The sequence below is a fragment of the Patiria miniata genome, unplaced genomic scaffold (assembly GCF_015706575.1).
Source record: "Patiria miniata isolate m_02_andy unplaced genomic scaffold, ASM1570657v1 HiC_scaffold_5, whole genome shotgun sequence".
NCBI lineage: Eukaryota > Metazoa > Echinodermata > Asteroidea > Valvatida > Asterinidae > Patiria > Patiria miniata.
This window is the reverse complement of record NW_024037072.1, coordinates 6,012,151-6,035,321: the sequence shown is the minus strand read 5'-3', so window position 1 is coordinate 6,035,321 and position 23,171 is coordinate 6,012,151. Positions and strand designations below refer to the sequence as shown.

At 41.6% G+C, this 23,171-nt stretch overlaps 1 protein-coding gene across 2 annotated transcripts; it reads right to left on the bottom strand.

The window, feature by feature from the left end:
- Positions 1-257: 257 nt before the first annotated feature.
- On the bottom strand, positions 258-13,972 carry LOC119741054 (phosphomethylethanolamine N-methyltransferase-like). Of its 2 annotated transcripts, none has more exons than XM_038216669.1 (5): positions 13,812-13,972; positions 4,023-4,266; positions 2,964-3,277; positions 2,206-2,344; positions 258-733 (listed from the first exon to the last, which is right to left on the bottom strand). In XM_038216669.1, the coding sequence occupies exons 1-5, from the start codon at positions 13,848-13,850 to the stop codon at positions 591-593; spliced, it is 879 nt and encodes a 292-aa protein (XP_038072597.1). In that variant the 5' UTR covers positions 13,851-13,972; the 3' UTR covers positions 258-590. The 2 variants fall into 2 exon arrangements, with proteins under 2 accessions (XP_038072597.1, XP_038072598.1); XM_038216670.1 differs by lacking the exon at positions 13,812-13,972 and adding an exon at positions 5,702-5,970 and having other exon boundaries at positions 4,023-4,268.
- Positions 13,973-23,171: the final 9,199 nt, after the last annotated feature.

Here is a 23,171-nt window from a genome sequence, read left to right as displayed (position 1 = left end):
TCTTCTGATTTGATTTCACATGGTTAATCCGCCTAAAACCACCAAAAAAAAACCTCCAAATATACAGGGTGAGTCAAAAAAAGGAAAACCATTTGTTTTAATGAAGTTCTGCATGTAGCACTTTCAAAAGCTAGGATATGAAAGCCCAGTTAATAAGCTTTCTTCTGGTACAAGAATCATTCAAATCACCTGTGTACTTTTCAGTTTACGGAATTTTAAACACAACCACCGTTTTAAAGTTCTGCCCACGGATCTCAAAATAGGTAAGTGTTCTTTTAGCAAAACCAAAACAATTCACATAAGGATGTGTGTGAATTGTTTTGGTTTTGCTGAAAGAACACACACCTTTTAAAAGGGCCTTACTGGACATTTGAAAGGCCTTACTGAAGCTTTTCATGAATAATTAACCCCTAAGCTACTCGGTTAAAACTAAAGCATTTTTTTCATTGCTATCCTAAAACTTGGTGCGCTGTCAAAAAATCAGCAAAACTGTGCTTTTAGGACTAAAATTATCCAATCCAAGAAAATGTCAGCGATTTCAGGACGATGTCACCTTTAAAGAAGTTGAAGTTCATAGCCAAATGTTTATTCTATTTTTTTGCGACGAGCTGAACATATTGCCAAGGTGAATTCGTACCGTAGTAGTCCTTGGAAAACTTGCGTACGTCTGCCATGCATTCTGAGCTGTGCTTGTCTGGTATCGAACTCAATGCGGATAAGACTCCCATGTAGCCTGACAAAAGAAAAGACAGCCGTTGGTTTACGGCGTTTTGCCTGTTTAGAATTTAGGCCTATTATTGTAAAGTCGGCGTATGCAAAGGACTGTATATTTTCTTGTTATCCCAGCATTGTCGAGATTTCGACAAAGAGGCTTTTCTTTTTAAGCTATCCTCCTACGCTTAAGCTTAGAAAAGAGCACGTATGATTCATTGGAATACCCAAACAACACTTTAAAATGGTCAATATGCCATCCTCTATAAATAAATATGGCAAATTTACATCAAATACATGTACATGTTTAACAAATTTATATCAAATTTCGGATTCCCTATAAATTCTTGAAGGAAAGATAATGATCAATAGGAACTTGGAATGCAATGACAGTCTTTACATAGTAATGGTGTAATTTAGGCTATGCTAGAATACTTTCAAAAGCTGTGTCGGATTAAGGGTTCCTATGGGCTCTAGACACACTAGTCCGTAGGCTCTACGGGCTCTCAATTTTAAGTCGATGCTAAATAGCTATACAAAGCAAGCCAAACTATTAGCTCTAAAAGAACGACAAACTTTACACGTAAAATGTATACGTACATGTTCATGCGGCTAAGTCAGCGTCAGTTGGTGAAATCGAAAATTCTGAGAGAGACTCTCAAAACTTGTCTTGTGTGTGGGTGTGTGTGTGTGTGGGTTTTGGGTGTTGGTCATGTGTTTGTTTGGGGGTTTTTTTGGGGGGGGGGCACATTGCAGTATTTTCGTAAGCCCTAAAATTGTTCGTATTGGATATTCCGGGCCTGCTTAAAGGGCAAAGTCCATTGCAGCCATTTTGAATTTGATGACGTCACTTGGCTCAAACCCAACAGCGACCCGTTGGCCTACCCATGGACCAATGTCACGGGCTGATCATAAAGTGCCCTCTTTGGACAATTTTGAGCAAAGGCTTCACTTCATGAGAAGACCAAGTCGACGGTAATACTAGTCTGAAAGTTCGCCCCCTGGTAAATGAATGGCGGCACGACTCCGGCACCCGTGAATAGGAAAACTAACGTGTGAAAATTTTAGAATTTGCACGAATTTTTTTTTTCAATGACTTAAGAAAATCACCCTAAAGTCCTTTGTCAAGTTATTACATGTAGCTTATCAATTTGAAACTGATAAATTGCCTAACATGACAGAGAAATATCGTCATGAAAATTGACCTCTCACTTCCGAAAATCTCAAACACATGTGGACTAGTGAAACTTACGGATGCATATTCCTAAATCGTTGTACGTAGATGAGAATTTCTGAAATTTGAGGTGGTCATTAGGTGAAAAAAATGAAGTGAAATTGAAGACAAACATGTCTCTATTTTTTTTCTATAGCCAATGTGACGTCTTCACCCATAATTTTTTGTATTTCTGAGCAAGTTTCTTCACCGGTTGAGGCCGGTGGTAGGTACAAGAAATATGATGCAATTGCTAATACGCATGACAAATGACCTTTTACCTTCTGCATCCTCGTCCGAGAAATCGTCCGTAGCCAGTTCGTGTTCCTCTATCTTGACGACGGTGAAGCCGTTGTCTGCAAAAAGTTCCTTCACTTCGTCCAAGGTCGATTCAAGAACGACATTCTTGGATTTTGCGTCCTGGAAAAAGGATTGATCACTGTGTTCAAAATGGTCAACCTTCATCTCTTCAGTACGAAGCCTTAAATAGCGATCAAGAAAATGAAATAAAAGTGACACTCTTTGTAGTTTTTTAAGCATCATATTACTTAGTTTAGATATTCTATTGTTTTTTCTTCGATCGACTGCATTATACATGTTTATGTAGTTTATACCACTCGCACTTAATTTGTTGGAAGCGGACGTAAAAATGTTTCAACTTTTGCGACTACGCATCAGCGCGAAGACTTGCCATGACGTCTCAAATTTGCTTTCTCCCCTTCGCTTTTACGCCAAGAGCCGGCTTTTTGACGAAAATGCCCATCTATTCATAATTTTCAGTGAGAATGTCTTATTTTCAGTGAGAATGTTTTATTTGACAGTGACACGCAATCTTGCCTTCCCACTCCAACAGTCGGCATTATACGCACGCGAGTAAACACCTATCTGGAACCGCCTTATGTCCTTTCGTTGTATATAATTATTTATTTAGATCATTGGTTTTTTACATGATGTCCAAAACTTCACCAATTCATGGACTCACAATTGTCCTCTAAAAACCAAGGTCTAGGCCTACTACTGGATGCTTAAACATACTCACCTTGACATACTCGCCCCACTTAGGGTGTCCCCGTAAGAACGCCCCAGCTTGGGCCGTCCAGCCGCGGCTGTCCCCGAAGTAGGTCAGGTACAACTTGCCTCCAGGCTTGGTACAGTCACACACGTTCCTGATGAATTTCCCGTAGTCGTCAACGAAATGCAGGACGAAGCCGCTCATGACAACGTCGAATTGTTCCCGCCATTCCTTGCCGTGATCACCCAGATCCACGCCGAAGTCTGCTATCTCGTAGCTGACGTTGGGGACGGTGTTTGCCTGCCTCGCCTTCACAATGGCTGCGGCGTCATTGTCAACCCCTGTCCAGAACAGTACGCGGTATATAGTAATAAATGTAATGAAAGTGATAAATGCAACATAGTAATCTTCCTTTAAGTTGAGGCAGTCTAGTTTCATTCAAACTTTTTTAAGTTTGATAAAAATGTGCTTAGTCAAATATACTTCTCTACACAGCATTGTGAAAAAAACGTAAGTTGCAACAAACTCACTGCCAATTAAATCACAGAATTAGGGCCTATACTAAAAACGAAAATTCAGAAACAACATTTGTACATAATTATCACAGATAAATTTGCAAGAAACCCCAGTCTCATTCCAAACACGCGCTCCTTATCCACCCTTACCTTTCCTCGAAATTTTGGGCAAATGCACAAATCAAAGAAAACTTCCAAGAAAGTGGCTTATATGCATTGAGTGCTGCGTTGAAGGGTTGTACTAAAATAATTCGCAGATCTCTTTATGAAATCTTCGGATCAGTTGAACAGCTTTTCAGTTGATATGGAACTGGATGCCTTGTGATCAACTCGTGAGTCATGACGGACTTGCGATGACTTGGATCCAGCACTTCGGCAGTCGAGTCAATCACAAGTCCATCACACGTCATGTCCATCACCAGTCCATCACAAGTCCATCACATGTCCACCACAAGTCCCGGTTACTCGTGGCTTGACTAACTTGTGGAAGGACAAAATGTACGTGTTGGTGGACTTGTGATGCACTTGACAACAACTGCACTGCTCCGTTAATCAGAACAATCTGACCCACCTACTATCGAGTGCACCTTGGCAGACAGCTCCGTCATAAATTCCCCCTCGGAGCACCCGACGTCCATGAGTCGGTACTTCTTGTCCAGTTCCATCCCAGCAATGAACTTCTCCTTGTAGGCTACCTTGCACTGGTACAGCTTACTGTTCATCCAGTCATACTCCTCTTCCTCATTCCCGTGATGATGAAAATGTTGCTCCTGCTCAGGTTCCGCCATGTTGCTTCTTTGATCAACACGGGTGCCCTGTTAGGACGCAGGTAAAGTGTAGTTAAGTACACTCTATCTATTTAGTTCTTAAACGGCATTTTATCGTTTCAAAATGACTTCTCCAACCTCAGGCAATTCAAGTATTTTCCCCCTAGTTTTCAAGATTTTCAACCTTTTTTCACAGTAAATACGACGGCCTACCCGTTTTCCAGGTGATGCCTCGCGAATCAACACAGTGTTGTGCATTCACTGTTTATCACGCGTGAGATGGCAACACCGATATCTTAATTTTTTCGTATAACTGTCGTAATTTTAACCCACACTTTCCCTCTAAATTTGAAATAATGCCCCTTCCCGCGACATTCCTGATGCTTTTCTTATATATAGATAATGTGTCCTTAAATAGGAAGAACAATTGATAGGCGCATTACTTAATATCGGACTTGTGGTTGACTTGACTGATTACAGCTCTTGACATAGATAAATTCTCATCTAAATTCATGGACATTTCTGTGTCACAAAAGTACATTTTGTATATAAAGAACTGCATCTTGATATTATATCAAATAAAGTTAAGACAAATTGTCCTTCATGTGTTAACAGGCGCGGTTCTAGAGCCAATATTTTTGGGGGGGGGGGGGCTAGCAGGGTGGATCCAGATTTTTTCCGGGAGGCGTGCTGAAATGTAGACTAGTTATTTTCTCCGGACACTTAGGCCTCCGAAAATCAATAGGGGGGGGGGGGGCCTCGTGCCATATTTTCAATGGGGAGCGCTGATAAAATCCTACAAACAGGCATACTGTATTTAGCTAAAAGTGTACAAATGTACCATTCTCACGACTATTTATTTAGGGGGAGACCGTCGCGTTCACATGTACGTCACATTCTTAAATTTGGCTAGTGCAAATTTTGGTTATGGAATTGGGGGGGGGGGGGCTAGAACCGTCACTGCATGTGTAAGCCTACCTACTCCCTCACCCTCCGAATTCGCAATTTCAACCTCTCATTGAGAATCTGACTTCCACGGGCAATCGACGGCGTCTCATCCTCTGAGATTACATTGGTTGTCATGTGCCACGTCCTTCCCGCCCGTCACACGTGATCTGATTGGTCAGCACGTGCACACGAATCCGGGATAGCAATGCACGTATAATTTCAATGAACTCGAGGTCATCAAATCAGGAAGCTGCTCTGCTAGTATGACAAAATTCTGACTTAAAAATCCGATCATGCAGGAAGGAATAGACATGGAGGCAGTTCATCGGATAGCATGCACGCAGTGCGTCACAGAACAAAATCAGCCAAAATTATACGGCGGAAATTTTGAGTAAGACCCGGTGCTATCGCGATAGACCCCTGCATAACAAGTGCGAATAGACATTATACAACACACACGTTATAGTTGAACTCCCCGCATAATTGTCATGCTTTCACATACACACAGTACAGAAACACTGTAGGCCTACATACCTTTTTTAGAATGTAATAACCCTCCTTAACGACGGCAGCCTAATGCAACGGCAAATGCAAGATTTGAAAATGGTGAAAATGTCCACGAGTTACATTGGCACACCCAAGCTGTGGTAACCTATGGACTACACCTGCGCCTTCGTACGTGCACGAACGAACGGGCTCGCATCGTTATACAGTCAAGGTTAACCTTCAGGTCGGGTGCATTCACAAAAATGACCTGCACACAAAAGCAAAAAGGTGCTGGATTGTCGTTGCCGATATTTTCCCTAAACTCGTTCCTAGTCTCTCGAGTATAGGGACGGTCACAGTCATAAACAAAATATGTCAACCAACAAAGTAGTTTGTAAGGCAATTGGCGGATCTAGGGGGTTCGGGGTCAGTGGCGTTTCAAGCTTTTGATGGGGGGGGGGGGGGGGCAACCGCACATGCACGCACATCCGCGCCGATTTATGTTTTTTCTCCTGACACGTACTTGGCCTCCGTAAAATCAAAAAAATCATACTGGAAAATATATGCCAATTTTCACGGCGCATTATGGTTTTGGATTTTCTTTTTTGTTTTGGTTCATGTCAGAACCTCTAACCATTATGGAAATAGGCCCTATAGTTGTTGAAAAAAAATATCTTTCACAAAAATCAGCCATGGGGTGCAAGCTAGCTAGGTTCCCCCTCTGGACATGCCACTGTCGGGGGTTGTAACCCCCCTCCCCCCCCCTCTCCCTCCCCGTTCAGCCGCTGACTAATGATGCTAGTAAAATGTGGCCAAAAATAATAAATGGAAACTGAGCAGTGCCGTCACTAGGGTTACACTTCTGGGAGGAACCTCAGAGTGCACAATTTTTAAAGGTGGGGAGGGGGCACTGAAGGAAAATGATACATTTTTCGTTCAATTCAAGATTTTAAATGGGGGGGGGACACCCGGGGGCACGGACATCCGCTGGGGGAGGGGCGGGGCATGTTCCCCGTGCGCCCCTCCCCCCCCCCCCCCATGCATCCCCTGTACTACGCCACTCGCTCAAACTTCCTAAATTTATTCTCAAATTGCCTAATAATGCAGGAGAAAGCATATAGACTATGATATGCGAGCAGATTATGCAAATTAACAACACTGCATCTTGACCTCCAGATTCTGACATTCAGCAGGCGCCTATATAAGCTTCTATCGTGTCTTCGGTAACCCGATGTTGTATAAACATGGCAGCTTTTGACCAATCAACAGCTTTGGCCGAATTTCTGTTCTAAGTGACATCACAACTTCTAAAGTCGGCACCGATTGGCTGGCGCGCAGGGTCGCATAAAGTTGGAATTCACGAATATAATATCAGACGTTTCTACTGTGGTGGCTCTCCTGCAGAGGCGAACGTCTGATTTTTAGACTAGAGAAACTGAGCATCGTAGATTTCGAAGTTTTCCGGGAGTGACATGCCCCAAGACCCCCCCCCCCTTCGTGGGCCGTGCAGTAGCGTAACTACGGGGGGGGGAGGGGGGAGGGGCAAGGGCCCCCCAGCGGAGGTCCGTGCCCCCGGGTGCTTCCCCCCCCCCCCATTTGAAATCTTGAATTGCACACAAACAATACGTTGCCCTCAGTGCCCACCCCCCTTAAAAATTGGTGCACCCCCAGCTTAACCCTGGCGCCGCTGGTACGATGGGGTGGTGAGTCCGCATCAGTGTTTACCACCACAACTTGAAAGAAAACAAATGGAATGTCTGAAGTGATAATTGTGTTGCTTTGTTGAAGTATGCGGGAAGCTTCCATTGTTGACAATCCTGTTTCTCCGTTTTTCTAAGTAATTATTTTTAATAGGATTTTACATGATGAGAATAATACATATTACGTGATGAAAATAATATTGTGAATACATCGGTAACTTCGGTAAAAAAAAAATCTATGTAATCAGTGGGATAAATAATCGGAGGAGAATCGCCATTGGCGTCCCCCGCCCAAAATATTTAGGAGACCCCCCCCCCCCCGGTACCCGGGATCGCGGCCCATGCACACAAAGCAAAGTTGTTACATTCAAATTAAAGAGGTTTTCCACTTTTGGAAAAAAGTTGCAGTTACACCATGTATGTTAAATCCCGGGACATACCGTTATTTCCTTTTACCGTTTTGGATTTCCTCAAAAACAAAAACAGTAAACGCACGGTTGACCGTTTTTTCGTTGTACAGTTTTGTAAAACGGTCAAACGGTATTAGGTCACAAAAACAGTGACCTTTTTGTTGTTTTTCTTGATTGTTGAAAGCGATAAATGGTTAGTTGCTTCATTTCAGAGTGTTGTTTTACAAGAACATGACAATGAAAAACGGTCAATAGTCCTGTCGACCATTTTTTGATTTAGGTTCGGCAATTAAGCAATGCACCTATGAATGTTAATGCGTCCTCATGGGATCGAGTCATTGCCTGGGACCCAAATTACCCTCCTCACATTTCGTTCTCACGACATAGTTTTCGAACTGGCTATTGAAAAGCCGCGCCGAACTCCAATTTCCTTCAAATATCTGCAACTTCTTCAAACGTATTACCATCCTGTATCCATTGTAAAAAGTAATGTCCCCTTGAAGTTTTCCAGCGCCATTTTTGCTTGCAACTCTTAAGCCCCACCAACTGAATCGCCTGAGAAGGGGGTCAGGGTCACGCCAGGAATCACACCACGCATTATGCCGAGGTAACACTTTTTCATGTAAAGCATGGTCCCCCTCCATCCCCCTTGCCCAGCACCACAAAATGCACCACGGACTGCTCACTATGACTCTGAAATAAAAAAAAAACAGTCTGTATTCAATACTGACCGTTTTGCTGTTTTTCAAAGTTATTTGTGTAAAACTGTAACACAAAAATCATTGATCGTTATGCTGTAATGAATTTGATTAAACTAATAAAACAGAGAAACCGTATTTATCTTAATACCGTTTGACCGTTTTACAAAACTGTAAAACGACAAAACGGTCAATGGTTTGTTTACTGTTTTTGTTTTGAGGAAATGCAAAACGGTAAACCGAAATAACGGTATGTCCCGGGATTGATAACCCGGGGCCGCGATAACCGCCGCCGCGAAAGGGTGATATCACGACTAACCAATATCGCCCACGGACTTGTCAGAACTAACAACGTCTAGGGAAACTCGTATTGGTTGTGTAATGCGCGCGCACCTCTGTGCAACTTCACTGGGCAGCTCTATTGTTATCTGTAGTATGTGTATAGCACTGAAAATTGACCGTAATTGCCTGCAGAAGTCGCATGCGCATTAGTTTCCCCCATTTGGGGGGGGGGGGAGATTTCAGCGGATTCGCTAGACGTTGTTCTGACAATTCCGTGGGCGATATTGGTTGGTCGTGATAGCGCCTTCTTGCGGAGTTTAGAAGTTTAGATGTTTTTTTGCCATGCATGTATGAAGGCAAAGCGCAGACTGGAGCTGACAATCCTCTTAAGTGTTTCCAACTATATATTAAGACTCTGAGTACGAAGACTGTATGTACAATAGCATAGTGGTACGAGTCATCGTCCACAGACCGCGGGGTCCGGGGTTCGAAACGGACCGTGGTGCATTTTTTTGGTTTTCAATACACGCGCTCAGTCATTTACTTTAAGAGTCTTAATTTCCCGTCGTCAAATACCAACCGACCTTAGCTCAATCAGTTAAGTCACCGGCTGGGACTGTCTGCGAAGTCCAGGTTATGCATCTACTCATAGGTACGGGGCTCTTTTGCTGTCTCGGCAGCAAGGCATAGGGTGTCGCCTCGTTTCCTCCCTTAACGGTGCTTGGCCCTCCGGGGTTACATGGATGGACAGGGAAGGAGGTGTGGTGGGCCGGGGAATCCGAGACCCAGGAAGAGCCCTATATGGGAGTTGGTAACCAATCGCGACCCCTGAATGCTTGGTCAACACCACATAACTTTTTGTTTTTCTTTATCTCATTATTTTTTTCATTGTCGAGGCTTTAGGCCTATAAGGTACAGTAAAAACGAAATCTTCAAAACGATTTTCTTCAAAACGAAATTCGCCATTAGCATTTCTCCAGTTGGGCTACTGAAACAGACTCTTGGTTTTTTTAGTATCTCTTATAAACAAGATTGTACACACATGTAAAACATGTATCCTGATACATTTTTGTCAGTGATTAAAATAAACAGAGCATTTTTTTTACATTAAACAAATAATAAAATAAGACACAAATTGATGCAGGTTTGCTTTCTGAATTGAATGATTAATTTCTTCTGGCAGGTCTTTTCATCTTTGCCATAGCCCAATAATAATCACTGGCCAGCCGGGCTACTTAGTCCTGCCGGTCCCCGATAAAGTCGAACCCTGAATATATGAAACAGCTATATAAACATTTTAGTGTAAACAGAAAATGATCAACGATTACAATGATCATCTCTGCCTGCACGGTTCCCTATTCGCTACTGGGTTGGTGGGAAGCAAATATTGATATAAAGTGTCTTGCCCAAGGACAAATACACTACACTATATCAAGGCTGCTTGTCAGGACCGGGACTCAACTGCATCCAATTCACTCCACTTGGAGTCTTGCTATTGCCCTTTTGCATCCTCTGCTGCACTCCAGCAAGATTAAGGCCCAAAGTGAAGGCCGCAAAAATCTTGACAAAAATAAAGGCTTTTCTACAACTTTGCGGAAAAGCCAAACATTCAAACACGTATAGGTCTATACTATAGGCGAATTCAGCGAAGGGTTGCCTAACGTGGAGGAAAAAATTGACACATTTACTCCGTAAATAAAAATAACTTGACGCAGACATAATTATCATCAAGCGATTGACGCCCTTGACTACGTTACCAAAACAGAAAATTGTTCGCGAACAACTTTTCGCACATTTAACACCAAAACAAACTGCGCTTAGGCTTGACCGTTAAACTTGAATAGCGACCTCAATAAACTCGAAGTCATCACTGTACAAATATTATGTAATCAAATACAATTCTTTCTGATCACAACAGCAAAAAATGTCCCACGTATTGTTTTTATGCAAATTAGTGCCGCCATTACCGAAAAATCTATTTTTAATTATATATCAGCCAATATTGCAGATAACTGAACAAACTAGGTGTCGAAACCCATGTTTTCAAGGTCAGAGATCACAATAAAACTATTTTGGAAGTCACCACATGTGTCTGTGGCATAGGAATATGCAAATTAGTGCCGCTAATACCGGAACATCATGTTTTTGGCATATCTCGGCCAACATAGCACATAACTACACCAGTAAGGTGTCTAAACCCATGTTTTGATGGTCAAGTATCATTAGAAGACCATTCACGAAGTAACTATGTGTGTCTTTGGCATGAAAATATGTAAAATATTAAGTGTCGGTTTATCAGATATTTGATTTTTAGCCAATATCTCGGCCAATATTTCACATAACTACACAAGTAAGGTGTCTAAACCCATGTTTTGAGGGTCAGGTATCATTAGAAGACCATTCACGAAGTAACTATGTGTGTCTTTGGCATGAAAATATGTAAATTCTAATTTGCCGGTTTATCAAAAAATTGATTTTTAGCCAATATTATATTCAATTTCAGCCAATAGTACAGTTTATTTAAAACTGATGGCTTAAAATAAACTTTGATCATTATTGCTTATCAAAAACCCTTCTGTCAACATTAGCTGCAATATTGGCCGAGATATTGGCTAAAAATCAAATTTCGGATAAATCGACACTTTTGAATTTACATATTTACCTGCCAAAGACACGCATAGTTACTTCGTGAATGGTCTTCTAATGATACCTGACCCTCAAAACATGGGTTTAGACACCTTACTTGTGTAGTTATGTGAAATATTGGCCGAGATATTGGCTAAAAAACAAATATCTGATAAACCGACACCTTATAATTTACATATTTTCATGCCAAAGACACACATAGTTACTTCGTAAATGATCCTCTAATGATACTTGACCCTCAAAACATGGGTTTAGACACCTTACTGGTGTAGTTATGTGCTATATTGGCCGAGATATGCCAAAAACATGACTTTCCGGTATTTGCGGCACTAATTTGCATAATCCTATGCCACAGACACATGTGGTCACTTCCAGAATAGTTTTATTGTGATCTCTGACCTTGAAAACATGGGTTGAGACACCTAGTTCGTTCAGTTATCAGCAATATTGGCTGAGATATAAATAAAAATAGATTTTTCGGTAATGGCGGCACTAATTTGCATAAAAACAATACGTGGGACATTTTTTGAATTTTTTTAACATAGCAAATCGTTTTCTACGCATTTTTTCTGACCTAGACTCGTTGATTAGAAATTGATTTCCGAGGGTGCACGATACCCCCCTTTTCCGACTGAACTATATGGGGTACCGGAACAATGGGAGGTACCCCATAAGGAATGGCCACCGACATTCGGGGTACCGTTTTGGTACCTCACAAGTTTTTCACGAAATAGATATATGGATTTTACTCAAAAACTAGGAATTTCCAAGGTGGGTTGGAAAAAAATTCCAAGGTGGGTTTGAAAAAAATTTAGTACACGAGAACAAAGGAAGTCCCCCACTTCTATTATGCGCGCGTGTGCATGCATTGTGGTTTGATCCTTCGCTCGCCGCCCGCCGCCCGCCGCCCGCCGCCAGCTCTCATTGGTTTTGTACACGTTTTCCAACGGAGGGGTCCTTGATTTGGTTCCTGTCCTCGATTCACCGATGATGTTGCACGTGTGTGTCCTCGATTTACACCATAAACAAACGCAAGCATACATACAGACATACCTACCTAAAGAAATACACACAGAAGGAATACATACTGGAATTTGTTTCCGTGTGGAGTCATTTCTTTGTTGTCGTGTACTAAAGTTTTCGAGTTTAAAAGTATACTTTCAAAATGCTCCTTTTTTAACCAGAATGAATTTCCTGAGCAGAAATGTTGACTTAATATCCCTGAGGCCTACACAAAATACTTCAATTTGCAACACATCAACACACCTCAATTGGAAATTCCTAGTTTTTGAGTAAAATCCATATAACTGATTCGTGATAACCTTGTGCAGACATATTCACCTGTAGAAATTGCTCTTTGGAGACGTGTACCATCTTTTGTTCCCTGTTGTTCACATGTATCCAGATGGTACCGTGCAACACATCCCTATCGCAATATCTCCCTCCGGCTTACAGCCAGGGGGATAAAAAGGGAGAAACACATTGTCCAAACACGTCCAAAGATGTCTCGTAAATGACGTTTTTTTTAGCTGCTCCCATCGACGCAATATGTGCAATATGTGTTTTTAAGACACCCTAAAATAACAGCATTGATAGGGAGCGTAAATAACACATTCTAATTAATTTTGTTGCTGTAGTATTAATTTCATCAGATTCATATCCTACATCCGATTCAACTTTGGCTCTCATAGCAAAGCGCACATGTAAACAAAGCGTGACGTCATTATGTCTTATAGGTCTTTTGGGCGACATGCAGACACTGAGTTAACAGGCATACACCGCCCAAGCACAGGTTAATAAAAGCCGGTATATGCCTCATTCGCTCTTGTATCACGATATTGGAACAAAAGCTCAGAGAAGTTGAACGGGCAAAGGCTTCCATTCACATTACAATAACTATACCTTTTGAACAAAAAAGTTACGTAACGGAGGACTCTGCGAACAGTACCTATGTTTCACGACGGGTGCAGCGCATACTGTTCGCAACTCCTCCACGGTGAAACCAATGATTTGATCCTCTGCAAAGAAACTGGTGAACAATCGTATTCGGAAACAAAGCTCAAGAGTCACTCGCCCGCAGTCTTAAAAACAAACTATACTAGGAATAGACGACACATCGTGACCATACCAACATAACATGCTCCACACAAGTCTTGCTCATAGTCAGCTACCCGTCCCTAGACTATGTAATAATAATACGGGCACTCGTACGGTGAGCCGGGCCCGCCGCTTTCAAAGTGCCTTAGCAAGATACTTTTACTTTTTATACGTGATAAAAAAACTGACGGTGAAAATCGAACCTGTCTTACAAATGTTAGCTTAAAATTCTACAACAAAATAAATTAAAAGCAGACACAAGGTTAAAGTGAAAGGAAAGAGGAAAGGACATCGAGTAGTCAGTGGATACTGCAACATGGACTTACCTGTTCAAATGTTTCGTTATAGAAGTCAGTTCTGTTCATTTATTTCCAGTGTTCACAAATCAGTATGTAAGGGTGTACATGTACATGTCCAAGTAAAAATTGTAGAGGAATCCATAAGAAAACACAGCTTGTATATAGGCATGGGACCTATAACACAGTAGCAGGCGCGGTTCCAGAACCAATATTTTTTTTGGGGGGGGGGGGGGCTAGCACGGTGGATCCAGAATTTTTTCAGGGAGGCGTGCTGAAATGTTGACCGGTTATTTTTTCCAGACACTTAGGCCTCCGAAAATCAATGGGGGGGGGGGGGGGGGGGGGCTCATGCCATATTTTCAAATGGGAGCGCCAATAAAATCCTAAAATCATTTATTAACTAATGCACCCTTGTCACGGCTATTTCTTCTTTAGGGGGAGACCGTTCGCATGTACATGTACATCACAATCCTTCTTTTTGCTAATGCCTACACAGTAGGCCTAATGTTCAGACACTAAGTGACAATCAAGCAAAATGTTTACATGAAAAGAAAAAGAAGGGTACATATCAATAATTTTATAAGCCAACAAAAGAATGTCAGGAATAATAACTATAGTACCACATATCAAAGTAAAATTCAGCAGAATAAATTTTGTAAACGGCGAATGTACCGTATACGAATAAAAAAAAAGTGCCTTAATGAAACAGGTTCGTTTACAAGTCATTTAAATCGTTTGTTTATTGCGGGAGTTTAGAAGTTTTTTCTTACATGCATGTATGAATACAAAGCGCAGATTGAGCTAACAATCCTCCAAGTGTTTCCAACTAAATATTAAGACTCAGTGGTTTAAAGACTGTATATACAATAGCCTAGTGGTTAGGGTACTTGTCCACAGACCGCGGGGTACGGGGTTCGAAACGGACTTTGGTGCAATTCTGTGCACCCATACACTGATTTGTGAACGCTGGAAATAAAATGAACCGGAACTGAACTGAACTGAACTGACTTCTATAACGAAACGTTTGAACATGCAGGTAAGTCCTTTCACTTTGACCTTGTGTCGGTGTTTTTTTTTATCACGTATCGCAAAAGTATCTTGTTCGGAAGGCATTGTGAAAGCGGCGGGCCCGGCTCATCGTACGGGTGCCCGTATTATCACATAGTCGAGGGACGGGAGTAGTGTGAGCATGTGTGGAGCAGGTTATGTTGGTCACGATGTGTCGTCTATTCCTAGTACAGTTGTTTAAAGACCGAGGGAGAGGTTTCGGTCTCGCGCAAGCGACTCCTGAGCTTTGTTTCCGAATACTATTGTTCACCAGCTTCTTTGCAGAGATCAATTCATTGGTTTCACCGTGGAAGAGTTGCTTTCATAGATCAAGATACGGTCTTTGTTTCACGACGGGTGCAGCGCACTGTTCGTACGAGTCCTCCGTTACGTAACTTTTTTGTTCAAAACGTAAACGTTATTGAAATGTGAATGGAAGCATTCGCATGTTCAACTTCTCGTGATACAAGAGCGAATGGGGCATATACCGGCTATTTACCTGTGTTTGCGCGGTGTAGGCCTGTTGCATGTTAAGAATGATACGGTATTGAAACTCGGAAGTGTCTGCATGTCGCCCAAAAGACCTATTATGACGTCACGCTTTGTTTACATGTGCGCTTTGCTACGAGAGCCAAAGTTGAGTCGGAAGTTGGATATAAATCTGATGAAATTAATACTGCAGCTCAAAATTAAAGCAATAAGAATGTGTTATTTACGCTCCCTGTAAATGCTATTATTTCATTATTCTTTGGACAATGTTTTTCTCCTTTTTTTCTAATTAGGCCTATCTTCTAGTTCTTTCTTTATCGCTGTTTTTCTTTGGAGTACTGCTCAATCCCCCCCTCCCCCAAAGTATGTTTATTAATATTATTATTTTAATGGGAATGAGGGGGAGTCCAAATAAGTAGCGTTTTATTTCAGGTTGCGTTTGCGCACATTACAAACAGACCTGTCGAGCAACTGAACTGGTTTCCAATCCATTCTCGAACATGATAGGGTGTTGGGTACCAACCTTATCATGTCTTATATATGCAAAAGTGAAGAACTTTTATAATGCTAGAAAATTAGCGATTTCACAATGAAATGCTTTGTTGTTGGGGAGCGAGTACAAGCCGAAAATATCACAGGTTCAATTGTTAAAGATGCGTCCCCTCGGTGCGTTTCACCTCGAAAATTGACGATTAGAAACGGACTTATTTCTTCGAATTATTAGCTGTCATATATTAATTCAGCTCACGCAGGTCGGGTTCATTTGTGTGCAAAATGGAAACTCCTTTTTCAGAGGGTTGCAGACGCCCAAAATGGAATAAAAGAAAATTGTCTCGTTAAAATAAAAGAAACACATCGACAACTAGTTAGCCTTGATGAAAAAGGCATGTAAACAGCACGGGTGTCATCTTTAATGTCGTTTACCCCATAAACCGTGCACACCCGCGGGGGTTGCCTGTGGAATACGAAAAGGTCTTTTAAGTGTCAGTCCAAAGAAATTTCGAAAGCCGCACCCAATACCTGGTTTGTTGTGAGACTGCACAGAGAGGTTTTGGTCTGGCGCGAGCCGCGACTCGAAGCGTTGTTTCGGAAGGATCAAACCACATAATGCATGCGCAATGGTTCACCATGGAAAAGTTACTTCATGCTTTCTTTTACTTTTGGGTGCAACGGACTTCTCCCCCCGTTACGTAATTTTTTTGTGAACGCGAAGTCGCCATTTCAGGTTTCTCCGCTTTTGTTCCAACAGCGCGATACAAAGAGCGAATAGGGCACACACCACTTTACCCGGTCAACCTGCATTTAGACGGTATTCGGGTCTGTTGCATTGGAAGCGAGATACGGTATTAAAACTAAACAGAAACGCCCCAGCAATTACTCTTTTCCAAGCCCCTCCTTATATCGAACAACCTACAGTTCATAAACTGGACAGGGATGTGATATGTTAATAACTTCCGCAAGAGCTGATGAATTCTTTTTTTTTATACCAAAATATGATGACCTTTTATTTCCTGAATCAAAAATTTTGTAAAACACGAATCGATGACTTCGATCGCATAATTGATAACGAGTTGAAAACTCAAGATTTATGAAGTGGACTACATGCATTGGAATTTTACTCAATGAGAAAAAAATCGGTTACAACCAATCGGCTTTGTCAAGATGCCACAGATGAATAGGGACATACATACACAATGGCGGATGGGGGGGGGGGGCAACAGGGGCCATCCCCCCCCCAAAAAAAAAAATCACCCAAACCATATCTTTTGAAGATGACGTCGCAAAAAGGCAGCCACCAGCGTACAACATTAAAAAAAAAAACATTTTTTCGGGGCAACAAAAAAAAAGTTTTGGCCCGCCCTAAAAAAACCCCACTGTGTCCTGGATTTGGCCTGATACATTCGTGAGTGCGAGACCATGCAGTACCGGACTGAACGGTCGCGCGATTGCAATGAATTGTTGATTGCAAGAAGTGAAACAAAGGAAGAATAGTTTGAGAGAGGGGCGGTTCCTCCATCGAGAGTGCAGTTGAATAGGCAATTCGGCGTCACAATGAACGCGCTAAAACATTACGTAACAGAGTGCGCTGTCAATAGTGTAAACGCCCGATATTGGAAGAGAAAGTAAGGTGCGTTTATCGAATTCCTTGGTACTGTAGTGATTGGAAGGAATTCGAGTACATTGTTCAATGATGAATATTTGTGGCGATACTCTCAGTCAATAAGCCATTTGCGAGTTAAATTTGAATAAAATCTGGAACGCTGACTTAATACAATGCTTTGCACGTTTTAACCTAGCATTCTCCCGACCAAAGAGACTGTGACTATATCACGTGATTCGGGGCAAGCCTTATGCTAGCAACCCCAGCTCCGGCATGGTCTGGTGTCTTTGTGCCATTCTCACCCATTGTGAACGATGTATTGGTGCTGAGCGTCTCTTACGTAACTATGCAAGAGCTTGCCCCGAATCTTGTGATTAGCAACAGTGTCTTTGGTCTGGAGAATTCAAAGTTAAAATGTGCCAAGCATTCTGAGCAAGTCATTGTACCAGACGTTTTTCAAATGTAAATCCCAAAGGGTATAGGTTACTCGCAAATGGCTTATTGAGGGCAGTATTTAAGTTTAACGGTCAAGCCTACGCAGGTTTGGTTGGGGGTTAAACGTACGAAAAGTAGTTCGCAGATAATTAGCTGTTTCGGCGACGTAGTTTGCCGATACAGCTCCTTTTAATTACGTGTGTTCATATTGATATTACGTGTGTTCATATTGATATTACGTGTGTTCATATTGATATTAAAGATGGATAAAGGGATTATTTGCTGTTGTGATTAGAAAGAATTGTTTGTGATTACATAATAATTGTACAGTGTACAGTGACGATCAGTTGTGCGATTACCTTTAGCTGACTGAGGGCGCTATTCAAGTTTAATGGTCAAGCCTACGCGCAGTTTGTTTTGGGAGTTGAACGTACGAAAAGTAGTTCGCGTATAATTGGCTGTTTTGGTAACGTCATTCGCCAAAACAGTTCTAGTTGCGTGTATTTCGTGTTGGATTCAAAATAGCAACCGAGGCATTTCTTTTATTCTCATTTGTAACCGGCTCTAATTATAGGCTCCCAACCAGGGGAAAAACCTAGAACCTCTAGATCCATATTCTTGGTAATGTAACAAATGAAAAATATATATACATTAGATTCTGTAATCAGTCTATGTTACCCACAACTCTCCAAGGTGCAGAACCGTGCGTTTGAGACACCCACCAAATCAAAGCTTATTTCATAATCTTATATTTTCTGTTTTATTTTTGTGCATTAATCCTATAACGTTTGGGAGAAAATTCCATCAAATGATGTCATTCCCGAAAAGTAGTCCTGTGGCCCATCGCCATTTTGCAAAATGCATATGCGCTCCGATTGCAAAATAGAGAATTTTTTGGGCCCAATTTCATGCAAATATCACAGAAACACGAGCTCACACTCCTGTGTACGGCTTTCACCCATTTTGTTTTAACATCAAGTTCAAAGCCCTCAACGGTGTCCACTCTGCGTTTGTAACTCACAAACGCCTTGACCTCTAGTTGTGTTTGAAATGTTAGTACATGTAGGCCTACAGCTGTTACATAAGTTCAGGGTTCGACTTTAGCGGTGGCCCGCTAGCCTAAGTAGCCCGGTTGGCGAGTGAAAACATTATTAGGCTACGGCAAAGATGAAAGGACTGGAAGAAATAAATCATTCAATTCACAAGCATCTGTATCACTTTGTGTCTAATTTTAATATTTGTTTATGGTCAAATTATTAAAACACTGACAAGGGTGCCTCATGATACATGTTTTAGGCTACATGTATGCACCTTCTTGTTTATAAGACACTCTTTAGTAACCGTCCCACACTCTATAAAAAAAAAACACGCAGGCATGTAAAATTTAAGGGTCTGTTTTAGTAACCCGGCTGGAAAAAAATGTTAAGGGCGAATTTATTTAAAAAAAAAAAAAAAAAAAATCGTTTTCACTGTACCTTATAAAGCCGCGACATTGGTAAAAATAATAATGGGATAAAGAAAAACAAAAAGTTATGTGGTGTTGACCAAGCATTCAGGGGTCGCGATTGGTTACCAACTCCCATATAGGACTCTTCCTGGGTCTCGGATTCCCCGGCCCACCACACCTCCTTCCCTGTCCATCCATGTAACCCCGGAGGGCCAAGCACCGTTAAGGGAGGAAACGTGGCGACACCCTATGCCTTGCTGCCGAGACAGCAAAAGAGCCCCGTACCTATGAGTAGATGCATAACCTGGACTTCGCAGACAGTCCCAGCCGGTGACTTAACTGATTGAGCTAAGGTCGGTTGGTATTTGACGACGGGAAATTAAGACTCTTAAGTAAATGATTGAGCGCGTGTATTGAAAACCAAAAAATGCACCGCGGTCCGTTTCGAACCCCGGACCCCGCGGTCTGTGGACGATGACTGGTACCACTAGGCTGTTGTACATACAGTCTTCATACGCAGAGTCTTAATATATAGTTGGAAACACTTAGAGGATTGTCAGCTCCAGTCTGCGCTTTGCCTTCATACATGCATGTAAAAAAGAACCTTCTAAACTTCGAATCTCCCGTCATAAACAAATGATTTAAATGTCTTGTAAAAAAAAAACGAACCTGTTTCATGAACATGCACTTTGGCTGAAATTATGTATTCGTATATGCGGTACATTCGCCGTATTTTTCCCCCGCAAAGTATCGGTCTATTCCAATACCTTATACTCTTCAATCCATTAATTTTGTTTCTCGGAATTTCGATGTACATCACTCTACTAGGCAAGCTATTCATTTACTGCTCCTTTTGATTCAAAAATACGAGGGAACCGAGTGACAGTACTCTCAACTGATCCCTGAAGAATTTTCTATATTTTTAAAAATCTATTTTGCTGAATGTTTAACTTGATATATCTTACTATAGTTTTCATATATTCATAGGTTTATTTCTTCCGCATTACGATCGCTGACTTTAGGCCTATATACCTAAACGTGGATACGATGACCTTTTTATTTCTTGAAACAAAATTTCCCCCGTTTTTTCGCAGCTTTGTGTAATAGCGATTTGACAAACTCAAGTTTTATAAAGTGGAGAACATGCATATTGAACTTGCTGGAATTTAACTCACTGAATAAAAAAGAAAGAAAAGAAATGGGTAATTGGTAATTTCTTTTTTTGAGGGGGGGGGGGGGGGATTGCCCCGTTGGTACCCGCCCGGATCCGCCGTTGCGTATGTATGTCCCTTTTCACTGTGGCATCTTCACTGACAGAGCCAAGGTTTTTACCAATTTTTTTTTCAGTGTGATGTCGCAAAAAAAAGGCAGCCATGTTACGTACAGCATTAAATTTCAGCCACCATGCAATGATGCCATGAATTATGAAGAGTCCTAGTGCCCCCTTGCTTTTCATATCGAATTTGGGGCGGAACATTTTGGACCCACAGTAGTGTGCATCGTCTCTAACGACCTAATTTATGCATAAGGCCTAAAACAAAGGGCCTCATGGACATATCAATGGGGTGGCCGGACTGTAGGATTTAGAGACCAAAATAATTTTGGTCTGTAGGGGTCGAAATCACCGCGCGGGTTGCTTGTGTCGTATTAATCCGGACCGTTAGAGGGCGTACGGACCAACTAGTCATCGGTGTAGGGGCCTATAACAATAGGTGTGATCAATGGAAGCCTTTAGACCAACACGCTACTACCCATATTGACTGAACGATGTAATGGGACAATACTAGCCGAAGGAGAGTTAAGCCTTCTCGCGGGGTAATCTTTTTAAGGAGAGTGACATGTCAAAAGAAGTGAGGGTAAACGATCGTGGGAAGAGTTCGTGATGGAACGCTGTCTTTGGATCGTTTTGAGTCGTTTTGTGAGTCGTTTTGTGAATCGTTTAGAGTCGTTTTGTGAGTCGTTTAGAGTCGTTGTGAGTCGTTTTGTGAGCAGTTTGAGTCGTTTTGAGTCGTTTTTTTAGGTCGTTAGCAGTCGTTGTGAGTCGTTTGAATCGTTTTGAGTCGTTTTGTGAGTCGTTTTGAGTCGTTTTGAGACGTTTTGAGTCGTTTTGAGACGTTTCGAGTCGTTTTGTGAGTCGTTTTGTGAGCAGTTTGAGTCGTTTAGAGTCGTTGTGAGTCGTTTTGTGAGCAGTTTGAGTCGTTTTGAGTTGTTTTGAGTCGTTTTGAGTCGTTTTGAGTCGTTTTGTGAGTCGTTGTGAGTCGTTTTGTGAGCAGTTTGAGTCGTTTTGAGTCGTTTTGAGTCGTTTTTTGAGTCGTTTGGGGTCGTTTGAGTCGTTTTGTGAGTCGTTTGAGTCGTTTTGAGTCGTTTTGAGACGTTTTGAGTCGTTTGAGTCGTTTTGAGACGTTTTGAGTCGTTTTGTGAGTCGTTGTAAGTCGTTTTGTAAGCAGTTTGAGTCGTTTTGAGTCGTGAGTCGTTTGAGTCGTTTTGAGTCGTTTTGTGAGTCGTTTGAGTCGTTTTGAGTCGTTTTGAGACGTTTTGAGTCGTTTTGTGAGTCGTTTAGAGTCGTTTTATGAGTCGTTTGGAGTCGTGAGTCGTTTGAGTCGTTTTGAGTCGTTTTGTGAGTCGTTTGAGTCGTTTTGAGTCGTTTTGAGACGTTTTTGAGTCGTTTTGTGAGTCGTTTAGAGTCGTTGTGAGTCGTTTTGTGAGCAGTTTGAGTCGTTTTGAGTCGTTTTGAGTCGTTTTTTGAGTCGTTTGAAGTCGTTGTGAGTCGTTTGAGTCGTTTTGAGTCGTTTTGTGAGTCGTTTGAGTCGTTTCGAGTCGAATGGGTCACGAATGAGTAGTTATATAAAAAACGAATTCATCCGTTTCTTGTCATTTGGAGACTTACCTTCAAAGATTCAACATGAACGCCATTGCAGCAGTCAAAGCCCATGCTTGTCGGCAGTGTGACAAAAGCTTCGGACGGAGATATAACCTACGGAGACATGTAGAACATGCACACATTGAAGAGGAATCTGACGATGATCGTGATAATGAAGTTATTCAATCTGAAAATTCTGACGTAGAGTCCGAACCAGATTTTAAAAAGCGTAGAATTGAAGATTCCGAATCCGAAACGGAAGTAGACGAAGACGAATCATCGGATGAAGAGGAGTCTAGTTCTGATTTAGAGGACAACGCCGCCTTTCAAGATTGGCTGGATGAAGCGAAAGATGAAACTGATAGCTTATGGCGTGAAAAATATGACAAATACATCAGCGATGATGATATTAGTGAACAACTGGCCAAGGAGAAAGCCAGCAGAAAGACCCTCTGGGCAGTCAAACAAATCTTTTTCAACAAATACAAGGATTTTTTGTCAAGTTACCTACATCTAAAAGATAACGATGCTCACCAAGATATTTTAGAGGATTTGGAAGAGAAAATAGGTAAAGGCTATGGGGTAAACAATGCGGTAAATAGAGTTTTGACTAAACACAACGCCAAATTTGACGGACTGTTTCAATACGTCGAAGAAGAAGATAATTAGAAAGCCAATGATAATTCAAAAGGAATAGTTTCAGAAAGACTATTGTTTTGTTTTGTTTTATATAAACTAAAAGTGTCTTTGATATAACGAAAATAAAATATAAACAGTCACCTATTTGAGTCACTCGTACAGTAATATACTGCGGTTAGTTTTTATTGTTATTATTACGATACTTCAGGATAATGGATTAACCTCCTAATAGTGCGCTGGCCGACTAGACCATACGCCCTCTATTCCCAGTCCAACTGTCGGGGTTACCCTAAAATAAACATACACTCCTACACCCCAACCCCCGGGCTATTTTATATTATTATGTTACCTGAAGATAACGGATTAACT

Bases quoted from the DNA above. Each gene is read 5' to 3' on its own strand.
- LOC119741054 (XM_038216669.1), bottom strand. From the start codon at position 13,850: ATGAACAGAACTGACTTCTATAACGAAACATTTGAACAG. The intron at 3,278-4,022 runs GTGGGTCAGATT...TGTTCTGGACAG, and splicing joins CAAGGTGCACTCGATAGTAG to GGGTTGACAATGACGCCGCA. The intron at 734-2,205 runs GTAAAAGGTCAT...TTCTTTTGTCAG, and splicing joins CTCGGACGAGGATGCAGAAG to GCTACATGGGAGTCTTATCC.